Source organism: Momordica charantia, assembly GCF_013281855.1.
Source record: "Momordica charantia cultivar OHB3-1 chromosome 9 unlocalized genomic scaffold, Mcharantia_2.0 BLBB01000009.1, whole genome shotgun sequence".
Classification (NCBI taxonomy): Eukaryota; Viridiplantae; Streptophyta; class Magnoliopsida; order Cucurbitales; family Cucurbitaceae; genus Momordica; species Momordica charantia.
In genome coordinates, this window is record NW_028275167.1 from 12,406,402 (window position 1) to 12,423,400 (window position 16,999).

Sequence of the window (16,999 nt, forward strand, 5' to 3'; positions counted from 1 at the left end):
GGGGGAGGAGGTCCTTGGTTCAGCGGTGGTAAGTGATCTATAATATGTTTATTGTTGTCTAGTTGTAATGGTATTTACACTTCCTTATGTTCTTGTGATTTACGTTCAGTTGGTCATATCTTATCCACTCGTGGAGACGGAGCTGGATAAAGACTACCAGAGGTGTCCATTGGACGAAAGAGAGGTGGTTGATTTAAATGCGCCTGGTGTTCCACCTCCGACAGTGATGATAGACACAATCCTTCCCCTATCACCGACAATCTTGGCGCCGAAGACGATCTCCCACTCGACGATGCGCATTCGTTGGAAACGAATGTACAGACAATGCTGGATGAGTCTTCGGATATGCCACGTACAGAGGCCGCATATGAAGGTGGGCAACGGACACCGGTCGAAGTACTTCGACCAAGTACTTCTATTCGGTCGAATGTGGGGCAAAGCACGCGGCAATCACCGCGAGTGACGTCACGCGATGCTTGCCCTACACAACGGCACGACACCCGTCGATCGAATGATAAATTCGGGGCTATGGAGAGAAGGCTGGATCTTTTAGCTTCGGACATGGCGGAGGTGAAGACGGATTTGGTGGAGGTCAAGTCCGACTTGAGTGAAATGAAACTCATGCTTCAACGGTTGTGCCAGGTAGCCTTTTCCTATGACTTGGTATAGTTCGTATACTCTATGTATTCATTCAATCGAAGTGCTAATACGTTAGTTCATTTGCAGATCAATAGGCGAGAGGTGAATATTGGTGTCTCTCCATCGGATACAGTCCACGTGTCACATCCATTGGTATCTAATGTTATCCCCGAGCATGATGGGGATGCTGATGACAATCAACCTGGAGGTTCCTATGCTGGAAAGGAGGACGATGTGGTTCCTGTAGAAGCGTCGTTGCATGAAAAGGCAACGGATGAAGTAGAGATGACCATACCCCCATCCGATCTTGGAGATGCAGAACTAGCCAACCCCGCGTGTATTGTCGATACGGTGGAGTTGGACGTTGCAGTGGTGACACCCATTATTTCGACAGAGATGGTGGACTCGTTCTCATTGACTCGATCTCGCTGTCTCGCTCAGGTTGACTCGATCTCGTTGACTCGATCTCGTTGTCTCGATCTCGATGTCTCGCTCTCGATGTCTCGTTCTCGCTTTCTTGCTCTTGCTGTGTCGATGTTATGCTCTCGATCTCATTCGCTGTCGTTCTTCTCCATGTATATTTATAATATCGCAAAGATAAATAACAACCTATCTTTCTCGCTATCTCACTTTCTAAATTTCTCGACTTCTCTCTTTCTCGCTATCTCGCTTTCTAAATTTCTCCATTTCTCTCTTTCTCGCTATCTCGCTTTCTAAATTTCTCCATTACTCTCTTTCTCGCTATCTCACGTTCTAGACGTATGTATCCATACCCCCTTATCTTATAATTAAGAGGTTAGTAAGAGGGAGGGAAAGTGGTTAATTAATGCGCCCTTTTAAATCCTCAGTCTCAGTTGTCTTTCCACCTTTCCAATGCAGTAATTAATTACTCTTCCTCTTCCTTCCTTCCTTCCTACCCGTTATCCCAATTTTCGATTTAATTATTTTTTCAATTTTCGATGAAACCAACCAAGAATTTCTCTATATATAGATACCACAAAGTACACAACAACGACATCCAGATTAGAAGTATCTATCTATCTAACATTTATTAGAAGCAAACATGTCAACATCTTACGAGTCGGACGGTTCCTCTTCCGACGGAGCAACCAGTTCTATCTCAAACCATCTCTCCTCCTTCGCGGAGAACAAAGTGCCAATTAACGGTCCTCTTCAACAAGCACGGGAAGAAAACGACCAGCTCAGGAGAGAGCTACGTCGAACGCAACACGAGCTCAACAACACGAGGTATAAGTTAGCCCGGGTTGAAGAAACGCTGGACTTGCTGGAGGGACTGCTGAAGGAGGAGAAGGAGGAACGACTTCGTTGGAGGACATGGTGGATCAGTTACTGGCTCATCTACGCCGTAATAATAATAATAATTTTTAAAATCTCATTTTAGTAGTAGCTTATGGTTGTTGTTTTGTTTAAGCTACTAAAAAAAACTTTTTGTAATGTGAGGGATGGATGGAGCCCCTGTTTCCTACTTTAATAAATCAATTATTATTATTTTTGTTGTTACTGCTTACTTACTTTCTCAATATCTTACAGTCTTCTTTCTCTTACACGCTCATTCTCGTTCGTGATAATTTTCGATGATTTTCGTTGTACTTCTAAAATTTATTTATCCTTATTGTCATCACGGTCGCTTACTTATTACTATTTCTTCCACATTATTATATATCCACTTATATGCTGTTAATCGTTCACAATAACGTCTCATTTTCGTTCAAGCTTATTCACGATCTCTTTCGTTATCTGTTTTGCACTCTCGCTGCTATTTTCCACTACACCCGTTTATTCTCAATAGACTGAAATCGAATAAGTATAAAAAAAATAAATAGATGCAGTCTTTAATTTAAAGAACATCAACCAACAATTAAAAGAATTAAATTTCACGACTTTTCATCTCTCTCGCTCTCATTCATGCACGCTCTCGATCAAGCCCATGCACGCTCTAGATGTACGCTCTCGATCAAGCTCATGCACGCTCTCGATCTCGATCACGATCAACCTCATTCACGCTCTCGCTGTACGCTCTCGATCAAGCTCATGCACGCTCTCGATCTTGATCAGATCTCGCTCTCGCTCATGAACGCTTTTGATCTCCCTCTCGCTAATGAACGATCTCGATCTATAACATACTCCAAGTAGCTATCCATATCCATTTAACGCGCTAACGATCTCCTTCTTCTTGCCTTCACGCTCTGTCCGTCAGCTTCTCTCCCTCCACGTCTAAAAATCAACAACCCAGTAAACAAACAAATAAATAACTTATATGCGAACAAGCCCAACGAAACATTTCAAAACAAAGACCGATGGATAATGAAGTTTGAACATCGACAGTCAGTGGCCTGTAGATGACAGAAGCAAAACAACCCTAATAGTGAGAGAGAAATGGAAGACCGATAGATGCTGGAGTTCAAGCATGGAGAGTTGCCTGTAGATGAGCGAAGCAAAACAAGGAAAAAAAAATGAGAGAGAAATGAAGTGTTTTCAAGTAAGGGAGGAGGGAAAATAAAAATTTGGTATATTAGGCCCCAAGTGGGAAAACTAAAATTTGGTACCCAAAGTAAGGAGGGGCATTAGAGGTCATTTGGCAAAGTAGGTGATGTCAGCAAATGATTAGAAAACTTGTGTTTTGAGAAGGGCGATTAAAAAACTTAAAAGGCCCCTGGAGGCTTATTTTGTCAATTTTTCCTAGATAGTTCATGATTTTACAAATAATTTCAAAATGATCATTTTCAATATAAATAGTTATAAGTATGGTCTTTTCCACGTCCTTGTAGCTTCTAAAATGGTGAAAATCATTATTAGTCCATTCAAAATACATTTCATAAAATTTCATAATTCTTCGTTAGGTAACGAAAAGTGACTTCAAAAATTATAAAAAACACAAATACTTAAAATAAAAAAATATTTTTTTTAAAGAAAAATCATCCCAAACTCAATATAAATTAAATTATATTTTTAGTTGATTCCGTTGTCAAGATCACAGTCATTACCATATAGATAGAAAATATACCATGTATTAATTAATATGCTAATAATTTTGAAATTTGATCAAACCAAAATTAATAAATACCCGTTTGTTTCGTTTTCTTGTTTTTAGTTTTTGATTTTTAATTTTTTAAATACATGATTATTTGATAACCGATTCAATTTTATATTTTTTTGTTTTTTAAAGACCATTTTGAAATTTGGTATAAATAAAAAAAAACAGTTTTCATAAACATATTTATGTTTTCCAAATTTTTTTTTCTTTTAATACTCGACTTTTTTTCTTTTTCATATTTATCTCTAAAAATTTTATTTCTCACTCTAAAATATTTTTCTTTCTAAATTTCTCTCTACAAAATTTATTTTTCTCTCTCTAAATTTTTTATATTTTGAATATTTATTATTATTTGTCTCTCTCCAAAATTTTCATCCCTATATATTTTTATTTTTTGTTCTAACGGATCAGTTTCATTTCTCTCTAAAAAAAATTGTAATATTTGTCTAAACTTTTTTCTCTCTAAATTTTTGTGTTTTATAACTTTTCTTTCTCTTTCTAATCTATTTTTCTTCTAAAAATTATATCTAATTTTTTCGTTCAATTTTCTTTCATTGTTACTTTTATTTATCTGTTTATTTATTTTCTCTAAAAATTATATTTTGAATCTTGTTTTTATCTCTAATTTTTTTCCACTATAATTTTTTTCTCTTTCTTTCTATTTTTTTCTATATCTTTTCCTCCCAACTTTAATTTTTTTCTCTAAAGTTTTTTCTTTAACATTTCTTTCACTAATTTTTTTTAAATCCTCTTATTCATCTCTCTAAAACTTATCTTCCAAAGTTTATTTACATTATTTTCATATCTCAAACTTTGGGGTGACAAATTTCTGCTGGGTTGAGTCTTGCTCCAAGAATAGGAAATGCATGTCTCAACCCCGTTCCTGATTCCAAATTAATATATATTTATTACACTTTTTATTTTTTAAATTCTAATAATAATTAAAATTAATTATAAAACCGGTAATATTTCTTGTCGGTGACTAAAAATTTTCACGAGCACGAGAATGAGAGAGAGCATCCTTACTCCCACCTACACCATTATCATCTCTACCTTACCTAGAATTTTATGTATTTTCAATTTTCTAACTTTTTAAAAACAAAAAAACAAAAAACAAAAAATGGTTGAATATCTATGATTTTTGTTTTTCAAAGACAGGAACCCAAAAACCAAAACTAAAAACTAAAAACTAAAAACCAAAAACAAAAAACAGAAATCGTTATCCGCTAAACTAAAACTTTTAAAATTAGGAGTAATTTGAAACTAAAATTAGAAAGAGTAATTTGAAACTAACTTTTAAAACCACCTCCTCGAAAAAAAAAACTTTTAAGATGATAGAATTAAAATCAAGAATAAGCATAAATTTTTTAAAAATTATATGCTTTAATAAGTCCAGATAGGTTGAAACTAAAAAAAACTTTTCAAAATTCATAATTCTAATTTCTAAGAATGGTAAAATATGGATGAAAAAGAAAGAGGGCAAAAGCGTAAATAGAGGAAGAAGAGAGGGCAAAAGAGTAAAAAAGGAAAGAAAGAGAGGTGGAGAGAGAGAGAAAGCAAAATTAAATAAATAAAGAATAAATAATAAAAAAAGGGCTTTTGGGGAGAGAGAGAGAGAGAGAGGGGATTGGGAAATGGGTTAGCGGAGTTTAGGGGAGAGGGTGTTGAGAGTAAAGGGAGACTGCGGATTGGATGTAGCCCTTTCGGGGCGCCCCCTTCTCCCCTGTTCCAATTTCCCTTAATCCCCCTTTTTAATATTCATTCATTCATCTAATCATCCATACAAATTTCTTTTTTTTTTCTTTAGTCAAAACCAAGTTGTATAATCCATACTCTCGCTATGTTCCTCCGTTTCCGTTTCCAATACCAATTCCAATTCTCTCTCTCTCTCTCTCAACTCAGTCTATACCTGTTTGACACGGGCACACACAGACAACCCCATTACTCTGTCTCTATTAAAATGAAATTTTTATAAATTCAACAATACCCTCTTTCTCTGTCTCTCTCCTCTTACACAGCAACAAAGAAATTTCCTTGTCGGCTTGGACCAAACACCATCTTATCGTTTCTTCTTCTTCCTCCTTCCCTATCCCTCTTTCATCTTCTTCCTCAAACCCTACTTTCTCATTCGTCTCTTTGCTGCTCTTCAATTCACCAACTCACCTGCCTGCTTCTTGCTCCTCAGGTTTGTGACTTTCTGCTTTCTAGGTTTTCTTTTTTTGGCTGTTTTGTTTTGTTCTGCATCTTAATTTCCTCTTATGCCCAACTGGGTGTGTGTTGGATCGAGATTTTAGTGCTGTTTTTGCTTCAATTTTGGGGTTTGTGGCCTTCTGGAATTCCATTTTTGGGTTTTTCTGGGGGTGTTTCAATGTGTTACAGTAAAGTGGGGGGTTGTGATTCTTGTTGCTTTCCTCGGATCCACAAGATGGGGGATCGGACTCCTTGTGGATGTGTTGTTTCACACTTGGTTTGTTCAAATTGGGTGATTTTTTGTTTTCTTTTACTGAATAACAAGAGATCCACTTTATTTTGGATGAATAGATGCGTTTGTCTGTTGGGTTCCAGTTTTATTATTGACATCGTGAACTTATCATGATATTCTGATCGGATGTGCTGCTAAAGCCCCTACGGCGGCTGCCTTTTGGGGCTTCATTTAAGATACACAGCAAGGTCTGGCTGCCTCGCTGACAGCGTGGCTAAGCTAAGTATCTGAAGGATTTATTGATCTATTCAGCCGCCCCTATCTCATAGATACCGTTTGTTGTTGTTCTGGATGGTAGTAAATATCTTGAAGGAGGTATCCTGATTCCTGTTTATAAACGTGTTTAATTTTATCACCATGGTTTCTGCGTGGATGGTAAGACTTTTAATTAAGCACTTGTGATTGTCTTGTTTAACGCATCCACCATCCATTTTGCAGGTTGGCGATTGGGGTTGATTAATTGCATATTGTATATATCTCCCTGGTTTTACCATGTCCTTTTCAGCAGCTTCAAATCTTCCCTCAGGTGGACCAAATTCAGGTTTGTGGTTATTGTTCATGAAGTTGTGTCTACTTTTACTGTTTTAGTCATTGTTGGTTCAATTAGTGATTGGTCGTTGATAATCTAAAAGAATGAACCTCGAGTTTTGTATGGTCTACGTTTAAAATTAAGAATAATGTTTCATGGGTTTACCTGGTACTCTGGAAAAAGGAATATCCTTGCCTACTTTGTTACATTGAATGTGGAATCCATGAGTAAGATATAGTGGTTGGTTTTGTTTAAATGGAAATAAAATTAAAAAACAGTTCCATTTTGTTTGTTGGTGGAACAAGGTAAAATCCTCTACTCTTATTGACTGTGGGTTTGACCTTCATCAGAGATTTTCCTTTAAGAAAGATGGCTGTCCTTTCGAGGAAAGTTGTGGCTAGTAAGTACGGAGTTTTTAAAGGACTGGTGGTCTTATCCAATTGGATGCGAAGCTCTCTAAAGGCCCCTGGAAAGATATTTTATTAATGCTTAAGGAGCTTCTGGCCTCTGAGTAAAAAATAGCGAGCAATAGAAAAGGCACCAGATTTTGGGAGGGCTCGGGGAAAATGAAAGGGAACTCTCTTAACCCTTTACCCAAGACTTTATTCTATTTATTAATGAAACCTTTTTTATTAGCCAAGTTCAGAAAGCTTCAAAGTTGTCTTGGGATATCAACTTTAGTTGATGACCTCGAAACTCAATATTGGATATCCCTAATGGGTGCCCTTCCTGACTTCCTTGTTATACATATTTACCAATGGACGATAAGTTGAACTGGGCGCTTTGTGACTTATTGATGCTTCAGCTGTAAATATGGTACTGGTGGTCTTATGGCATTTTTTCCTATGAGAGTTAAGCTTTATGGTACACCACAAAAATAGGACTCACGTAATGGGTGGGGTGTCGGATGCTAACGCTATTTTGTTTGCATCTATAGGAACTTGTTGAAAGCTAGTTCGTATAGGAGTATATCTACTTTCCTTGGTTTCATTCAGGGGATGGTGGTTGAATCTGATTCTAGGAGGAAGGGTTGTTGGATTGGTCTTAATACCTTACAGGCACATTCCTTGCTCTATTTCCCTTGCGAAAGACTCCAATGATTTCTTTTGTGGAAGGTGGATCTACTTATTTTGATTTATGCTTTTGTAGAGCTCTTTTTGGAAAGAGATTGTTCATCGAGTTTAACTTTTATCTATTATCAATGGGGTTAATCTTTGCTCAAGGGCTAGGGTTTGTCATGTTTGGTCTTTAGAATTCTCTTGCATCTTCACTGGTAGATCTTTGTTTCACTTTCATGATTGCATCTGTCTTTGCAATCCCTTACTTCTCCTCTCTATGTCATGGAGGCTGAAAATCCTAATAAAGGTTAGGTTTTTTGCATGGTTGGTTTGGGAAGGTGGGTCCACACTATTGTCATCATTGGGAGATCCTCTTCCATGTTTCTTGGCTCTTGATGTGTGTATGCTTTGCCAGCACACATCACAAGACTTAAATTACCTTCTTCGATGGGCGTGCGCTTGCCCTGTGGTGCACATAATTTCATATTGTATCTGATAGGAACTACAGAAATATATTGAAATGATAACGATATTTCAATTGAAATGAATTTTGTTTCTCATTAATAAAAGGTATTTCTAACAATATTTTGATGATATTATATTAGTATATGCAATCATTATTTTAATTTCAAGAAGCATTTTAAATGTGCATATACTCAAAAAAAAAAAAGTGCATGTATGTTATTGTTAGTCCAGAATATGTGAGTACATTAAAATATATTTAAATTTAGTCCAGTATAAGATAACCCAACATTAAACTGTGTATGCTTTGTGTGTTACAACTGTTTGGCATTTCTAAAATGTCTCATTCCATTACCTTGTCATGTTGACGTTTGTGAAAATGGTTTGAACAGTTTACACTATTTCTTTGATAGTATTTGCATTTGTTCAGCCTTCTGTATGCATAAATGGACATGTACTTTGTTTTTTCATTTCCAGGGTCCTCTTCCGATGCTTTGTATAGGGAATTATGGCATGCCTGTGCAGGACCACTTGTTACCCTTCCTCGCCAAGATGAGCGAGTATACTACTTTCCACAGGGTCACATGGAACAGGTATTTGACTTTGTGAATGTACTCGAACTGTTTGCTTTCTAGACTATACAGGGGAAAAATATAGACATTTCTGAATTGAGTGTCAATCTTCAAGTTAACATGTGGAATTTCGAGACTGCACTACCACAAGCCTCACTTGATTTAGTGTGCAATCTTTATGTTATGCTTGGATGCATGCGTACTCCCCCTCCCATCCACAGACTTTACGTTTTGCTTGGATGACCTTTCATATTAGCTTATAAGAAAAAGATGTGTGAAAGTCAGAATTCTATGAAAATATTGACTGAATGGTCGATATTGTCAAAATCTTATTGATTCTTTTAGCTTCAAGTTATCGATATTAATTTTATAATTTTTGTCTTAATTTCAAAATAAGTTATCTTCACTATGCTATGAATACCTAATATGTTGGACAATAGTTAAGTAGAGTCTCGATAATTGCTCTTTCAGTGGCAGAGTTATATTTGTCTTCTTTATATTAACATTGAGTGCTGAACTTTGTAATTGTATTCTCTTCACAATTTACTGGAATTTGAGTCCTTTTTTTGTTAACTCCTAAAGTGAGTTCTCTGTACTTTTTTTTTTTTTAAGAGTTCTCTATACTTCTTGTAACATGCAATTGTACTTTTCACTATATCAATGAGAAGAGTTTCTTGTTCTAAAAATATTTATGCCGAAAATGTTAGAAATTCACAGAGTGTTCTTAATCTTATATGTTTAGCTGGAAGCATCAATGCATCAAGGATCAGAGCAACAGATGCCTTCGTTCAACCTACCACCAAAAATACTATGCAAAGTTGTCAATGTTGTTCTTCGGGTGAGTTTATCATATTAATTTTAATTACCCGTGGTGGTATATTTTTGCTTCCTTGTCCATATCTTTGTCAAACTGATTGACATTTCTGTGCACATTATATCATATCTAATGTCTACTACTTTGGATGTTAGGCGGAACCCGACACAGATGAAGTTTATGCTCAGATAACTCTATTACCCGAAAGCAATGTGAGTTCTGTGCTCTTTCACTCAGTTAACTCTTGGACTATAGTTGGCAGTCATCTCTCCGCTCGATGGTGGGGGATTTCGGCCAAGTATTTCTAATGCTTGCATTATATTTCCGAACTAATTTTAGTGCTCAATCCCAAATTTTGTTGATATCTCTAACTTATTTTTTCTATTTGTTTTTTCCCCATGAGCCAGCAAAGTGAAGTAACAAGCCCAGATCCTGTCCTTCCTGAGCCTACAAGATGTAATGTCCACTCATTTTGCAAGACGCTCACTGCTTCTGACACTAGCACTCATGGTGGCTTCTCTGTTCTTCGGAGGCATGCAGATGACTGCCTGCCACCTCTGGTTAGAGCACATAAATGATATTGCAGCCATCCATTTCTGATGTTTCTTCCATGTGATTGAGTCCTTTTGTTTTTCAGGATATGTCTCAGCAGCCACCATGGCAAGAATTGGTTGCAACTGATTTGCATAGGAATCAGTGGCATTTTAGGCACATTTTCCGAGGTATAATTTCTAAAGTTAAATAAGTAACAGCCATGCAAAGAGCTATAGATGTTTGCTGTGGCTCCTTGCAAATAAAGATTTCTTACACATGCATATATACATAAATACTATGTGTACATTCAATACATGCCCGGGCAAGAAGAGCTTCCCCATCTCTTCCATTTTTCTGTTCTTTTACACTTGGGGTCTATCAACTCTACATGGGTTTATGCCCTCAAGAAGTGGCCTTTGGTAATTACTTGGAATTTGGGAACACCTCCTAGGTCCTGAGTTTGGACTGCAGTCACTAGAGAATCAGAGATAACCGGAATTAATTTCGCTACTCCTTGGTTTCTCCCAAAGCTTACCTTGGGATAGGTTGGTCTCTACAGAGATTAGTCTGCGTGGGGTCCTAATACCTTGGTTACCAGAAAAAAAATGGAAAATAAAAAGAAAAAACAAGTAAAAAAAAAAAACTATATGGGTTTATAATGTTTCTTGTAATTTTTTGTTTTGTATAATTTACAGTTTATCAATTTTGCATCATTTCATTTTATATGACATCAACATGAATGGCTTTTTAGTTTCTTGTTTGCTTTCATTCCACTTGATCGTGATATTAATACATGAATTGCAGGGCAACCAAGGCGTCATTTGCTAACAACTGGCTGGAGCGTCTTTGTTAGTTCGAAAAAGCTAGTAGCTGGAGATGCTTTTATCTTTTTAAGGTAATTTTGTGGTATGCCATTTAAGAAGAATATCTATTTTCTTTGTGGAAAAAGATGAATCTTGACCAAACATGTACTGTACATGATTTATTTGATTATATGTATATGACTTCACAGAGGTGAAAATGGAGAGCTTCGTGTTGGGGTGAGAAGGCTCATGAGGCAGCTAAACAATATGCCATCTTCTGTTATATCAAGTCACAGCATGCATCTCGGGGTTCTAGCTACTGCTTCTCATGCTATTTCAACTGGAACACTCTTTTCTGTTTTTTACAAGCCAAGGTTTGTCATCTCTACGTTGCTTTCTCTTACTCTGTGATACTGAGTTCTTTTTTCCTCCAAGTAAAATAATTTAATTGTTATGGGTTATCGGTTTTTGTAACTCGATACTGCAAGTCAGTTTCTTTGTGATTTATCACCTGCAACTAGAAAATTCCTGAATATCCTTCCTTATGGCAGAACAAGCAGGTCTACCTTTCTTGTAAGTCTAAACAAGTACCTTGAAGCTCAAAGCCATAAACTCTCGGTTGGGATGAGGTTCAAGATGAGGTTTGAGGGCGAGGAAGTACCTGAAAGGAGGTAACTGTGTCCAGCTCTCCTGGCTCTCTTTTCCTTTCACAGGTTAGTTGATATATTAATGTTTGTTATATTGTTTAACAGTTTCAGCGGAACAATTGTTGGTCTTGGAGATAATGCATCACCTGGATGGACTAATTCTGATTGGCGATCTTTAAAGGTTAGCGAATTCTCTTATAATGCTTCTCATGTTTCTCAAAGTCAAGTGTTGAAACATTATGTAATGTGTATTTTTGCTTTGCTGCGCTTCCTCTTTCTATGAGTTCAATTTACCTTATATTAATAGTAACACAGAACAGTTGTTGCAAAGCTCACTGTCCGAGATGCATGTTTGAACATAGACAAGTATTAAGGGAATGGCTGATGTGGGAAGAAAAAACGAAAGATTTGTGTTTAAGCTTGATAAAGTGTATATTTTGGTGGAGTGGGCGCTTTTGGAAGCTGTCATTGATAAGTAAATAAAAAAGAAGACTTTGGATTGTGTTGGAGGAGATATTTCTTGATACCCATTATTATTGTGTTAATTAGCAAACTTATTGGTAACATTTTAGCTTCTCGTTCTCGTGGCCTTAGAATAGAGACCTGTCTTCTCTTGCCTTTTTTTTTTTTTGTTATTGTGGTTGATTGTCCAAGTTCTAAGTTGATTGTTTGATGAAAAGAAAGGAACAGGGATGCATTGAAGTTTTCCAGAATTGGGTCAGATGTTTTTTTTTAAATAGGGAAACATGCGAGGAGGGAAATAATCCCTAGATCCTAGAAGTAGAGTTACAAAAAGATCTTTAATTTGGCTAAAAGTAAAGAAAGCCTATAATCAGATTTCCCTGCCTTTTCCACATTTTCCAATTGCTGTTTGTGGATGTTGAGATATTTTTTAGACCATCAACTCCCTTGAAAGTGGAGAATCTTTTCCATGTTCATGAATTTGAAAGTGCCTTGGTCCTCGGGGTATAGAGAGGTCATGTGAACAGTAAACAAGGATAAAGATAGATAGCTATTAATTGCAATCAGAATATGGTGGAATGTGTAGCAGGTATTAACCACTGAAGTTTGGGATTTTTGTCTATGAAGTATCTGGGGTTTCCTTGAGGAGGCAACCAAGAGATCAATTAGGTTAATATTTGCTGGCATGGTTTTGTTTGATCTAATTTCTATCAATAAGAAACCAGCTTTCTTTCAAGGTTGTAGTGGCTATGGCTACTGGGGGTTCTCTTTCTTTCTTTTCTCAAGAGAGTATTGTAATCATGTAACTTCATCCGTGTTTCTTTCAATGAAAAGTGTTTCTATTTCCAAAAGAAAAAGAAGAGGACACCACCTCTCATTTGGGAGAATGTAACTACAAAGCAGGCTACCAAAAAAAGGCGCCTAACTGAAACATACGACAAAAAGGAATTGCAAAAAGCTCTAATTGTGAAATGATATAAAACATGCCACATCAACATTGAGAAACAGGTGAAATTGTACATATTGCATAATGTGCGTAAAGCATTGTGGAGGACATCAATAAGATAGTGGTCAATTTTTTCTTAACCACACAAAAAATGCCGAGTTAAGAGTGTATTTGGGAGTGATGGTAGAATTAGTGATTTTGAAAAAAAGAGATTTTAAGTAGAATTGATTTTTCAAAATCACTATCAAAGTGATACCTTAAAAATCAAATTTAAAGTGATTTTAAGCTTTTCTAAAATCAATTTTCTAATTTGCCAAACATGATCAATGAAAAGAGATGGAAAAAGTGGTTTTGACTATGTCAAAATCACTCCCAAACACATCTTAAGTCTTTTCAGAATTGAAAACAATGGTAAAAATAAATAACCATGTGATCCAATCGTATTATAATACGAGGGAAGAGATATGAAACAATTATTACCTTCCCATACATCCTCCCAATATTTGATTTTAACTCTTTGTACAAAATGGATTTGAAAGAAACGTAGAAGAAAGAATTTGAATTCTTGAGAGTTGGATTATCAGAACGACGACTCTGGCAAGGATATGTGAAACCCACCCATCAATTTTCACTTTTACCAGAAATGATTTGTGCTAAACTATTTTTAACTTCAGTTTTGTTTCCAGGAAAATAATTTGAGGTTTAGAAGTTGTTATCCTTGGTACACTGAAATTTTTACCCATTGTTTCTGAAATTCAGTGGGATGATATAGAAGTCGTTTTTATTGCGGTCTTGTTATGTATGTGTCTATCACGTGCTCAAAACGATGCAGTAGGCTTAAGTATTGAATTTCAGCCATTGTGTACTTTTATATTCTCTTTGCTTGGATCAATGCAGCATTGTATAATTCAAGAACTCACTTTTGAGTGTTTGTTGATATAAAGGTGCAATGGGACGAGCCTTCATCGATATTGCGTCCGGATAAGGTATCTGCATGGGAATTGGAGCCACTTGTTGCATCTAATTCTCTAAGCTCTCAGCCTACACAGAGGAACAAGCGTCCACGACCAACTGTTTTGCCTTCACCTTCGCCGGATGCTGCTGTACTTGGTAATATACAACTTTCTTCTGAATAATAAATCATTGTTGATTCAGATGGAACCTTGTTGACATTATCTCTAATCTCTATGTACTAGGTGGGTGGAAACCTACAGTCGAATCTTCTGCTTTTTCATATACTGAGCCACATCGGGGAAGGGACCTATATTCATCACCGAAATTCAGTAGTGCTGCTGCTTCAAATTCACTTGGTTTTAATGGGAATGGTTCTCTTGGTGCTGTGTCCAGCAACTGTACCTACTGGTCCAATACCAATAGGGTGGAAAATGTTATGGACACCTCGGCAAAAAGGGAACCCATCGAAAAGAAACAGAACAGTAGGAATGGATGCAGGCTCTTTGGGATCCAGCTTCTAGGAAATTCCAATTTAGAGGAAGCTTCTCCAGTTTCGACACCCAAAATGGCAGGTGAGGATAGGCCGGTTCCACCTGTAGACGCTGAATTTGACCAGCATTCTGAACCATCGAACATTCATCGATCAGATATTCCTTCAGTAAGCTGTGATGCTGATAAATCATGTCTGGTTTCCCCTCTAGAGTCTCAAAACAGACAAATTCGCAGCTGCACAAAGGTAGTTTCAATCCATCTACTTGTCCTCACTTTGATATGGTGCAATTCTGGTTAAATATTGGTTTTCAATTTCTAGATGCGGTCTTTTGTTTTTGGCTATTTTACCCAATAAATTGAAATTATCAAGTCTATAAACTTCTAGTTCCAGAATTCAATTCTATAAACTTACTAGATCTCTGTTTTGTATGTTTTTATTTCAGGTTCACATGCAAGGAATTGCTGTCGGGAGGGCTGTAGATTTAACACGCTTCAATCAATATGATGATCTACTTACGAAACTGGAGGAGATGTTTGACATAGAGGGTGAGCTTTGTGGCTCTGTAAAGAAATGGCAAGTTGTTTACACCGATGATGAGGACGATATGATGATGGTTGGAGATGATCCTTGGAAGTAAGTACATTTAAATACCCCACCCCCAAACACGATGATCCCAAAATCTCTTTGGCCTGTTTTCTGCTCAAGTTCATGGACCAGGAGGGTTAAATTTTGATCATTATTTTTGTGAAGCATGTAATAGAAGGATTTCTTCTGCAGTTGCTTAAATCTAATATTCTCTTTTCTGATAGGAACGTTGACTAGTCAGTTTTAAGTGTGGTTATGCTCAAATAAATGGAGGATTGAGCTGATTCTTGTGTTTTGTTTTACTAAATGATTGCAGCGAGTTCTGCAGTATGGTAAGGAAGATATTCATCTACACAACAGAAGAAGTGAAGAGACTATCACCCAAGATAAAACTCCCGCTCGGTGGAGAGACTAAGCTTAACAAGCCAGATTCCGATACGGTTGCCAACCACACGGAGGACCAATCGTCCATCGTAGGATCAGATTGCTGATCGAGACATTTCCTATGTCGTATAGTCATTGGTGTAGGAGAAATAAAATGTGGAAGGTTTGTGGGGGGAAACGAGAAATCGGAAGAAAAATGGTTTATATAGCGGTAAGATTTTGTCGATAGGTAATGTTTGCATGGGTTGGCTGCTTTCTTTTGACAGCCAATGGAGGGGAATCTGGAACAGGGTGTTGTTATATTTTCAGTTGGAAGTATTGAAGATTCCGATTTACGAGGACGAAAAGCTAGCTGCTGCTGCTGCATATATGGGGGTGGGGGAGGGGTTGGTGAAGGCTTTCTGAGCTCATCAACGGAGTGAGGAATGAATATGTTAATTGTGGGTTGTTTGGACTTAGAAATGAAATGTGGGTTGGCAGAAAATACTGTCCTGTGTTTTAAGATGTTGAAATGAATATTCCTATGTAATAAGGTTTGGTTCGATTAAGTTTGGTTCGGTTATTTTTCGGGGCTTTTCCCTGTCTCCTGACTATAAAACCATGCGAGTCAGCTTGGATTTTTGTACATAAGAAATATGATGCTGTCTTTTTTCACCATCTTGATTGCAGGCGTCTCTTTTTGTATGGGGGAGGAGGAACCTCAAATGTAAATGTAATATTTTATTATTATGTATTGACTTGAATTTCCACAAATAGGTTACTTTGGTCTTTTGAGTATTTAGAAGACGCATTCAACTCAGTTTTAAGAAATAGGTACAGAAAAGCTAAATGTGTTGTAAGTATGATAATAGTGTAGATGTTTATAACCTATGGTTATATATCTCATAAATTTATCCTATTAATTCCGTTACTCTTATTTGTTACCAATTTTATTTATGGTGGATCTTGTAATCTATACTTTTGTAACCCTTATTTTTTTTAAACACATCTTATATGGGTTGAAGGAAAGATATTCTATTTCCAAAAAAATGAGAAGTTGTATTACTCGCTATTCTCTTCTCTGCATATATATATATATATATATATTTTTTGTGTTATTTTTGTTTTAAGGTTGTGCTTATCTATTAGGGATCAGAATCAAGGCGAAGTTACCTGGAGAGTGATTTCAAAGTTTTTTGTGGACCAACCAATTTGTTGGGAGGCATTCTACAACATGCCACGAGACCTATGATTCATGATCGACTTTACAATGCCAATCTGCGGAGCTCAGTGTCTTACACTTGGAGCCTTGGACGAGGGAAAGACACCTTAGCTCGTCCAACGCGAACTAAGGAACCGATAATTTGGAAATACAGTTGGGAACAATTCAACAACCTTAGTAACAAACTAACGGATTGTCGTAACAAAAAGATCCCAGATCACTACACTCAGGTATACAATTACGTCTGAAATCGATCTAGAGATTTGAGCTTTGGACAGACTTGAGCATTGGAGTGTTTGTTCTTTGTTTGCAGGTTTTCCTATTTAGCTCGTTCTGCTTAGCTTGTTAGTTATCTCGTGCGAATCTCAGATCCTTCAGG

The 16,999-nt window shown here is 36.8% G+C and overlaps 1 protein-coding gene across 1 annotated transcript; it reads left to right on the forward strand.

The window, feature by feature from the left end:
- The first annotated feature begins 5,521 nt into the window (after nucleotides 1-5,521).
- ARF1 (auxin response factor 1) lies at nucleotides 5,522-16,076 on the forward strand. Its single transcript, XM_022299454.2, has 15 exons — nucleotides 5,522-5,879; nucleotides 6,615-6,717; nucleotides 8,703-8,818; nucleotides 9,540-9,635; nucleotides 9,767-9,823; nucleotides 10,019-10,171; nucleotides 10,249-10,333; nucleotides 10,950-11,040; nucleotides 11,158-11,322; nucleotides 11,500-11,619; nucleotides 11,701-11,776; nucleotides 13,948-14,113; nucleotides 14,200-14,693; nucleotides 14,893-15,083; nucleotides 15,352-16,076. The coding sequence occupies exons 2-15, from the start codon at nucleotides 6,669-6,671 to the stop codon at nucleotides 15,524-15,526; spliced, it is 2,034 nt and encodes a 677-aa protein (XP_022155146.1). The 5' UTR covers nucleotides 5,522-5,879; nucleotides 6,615-6,668; the 3' UTR covers nucleotides 15,527-16,076.
- Nucleotides 16,077-16,999: the final 923 nt, after the last annotated feature.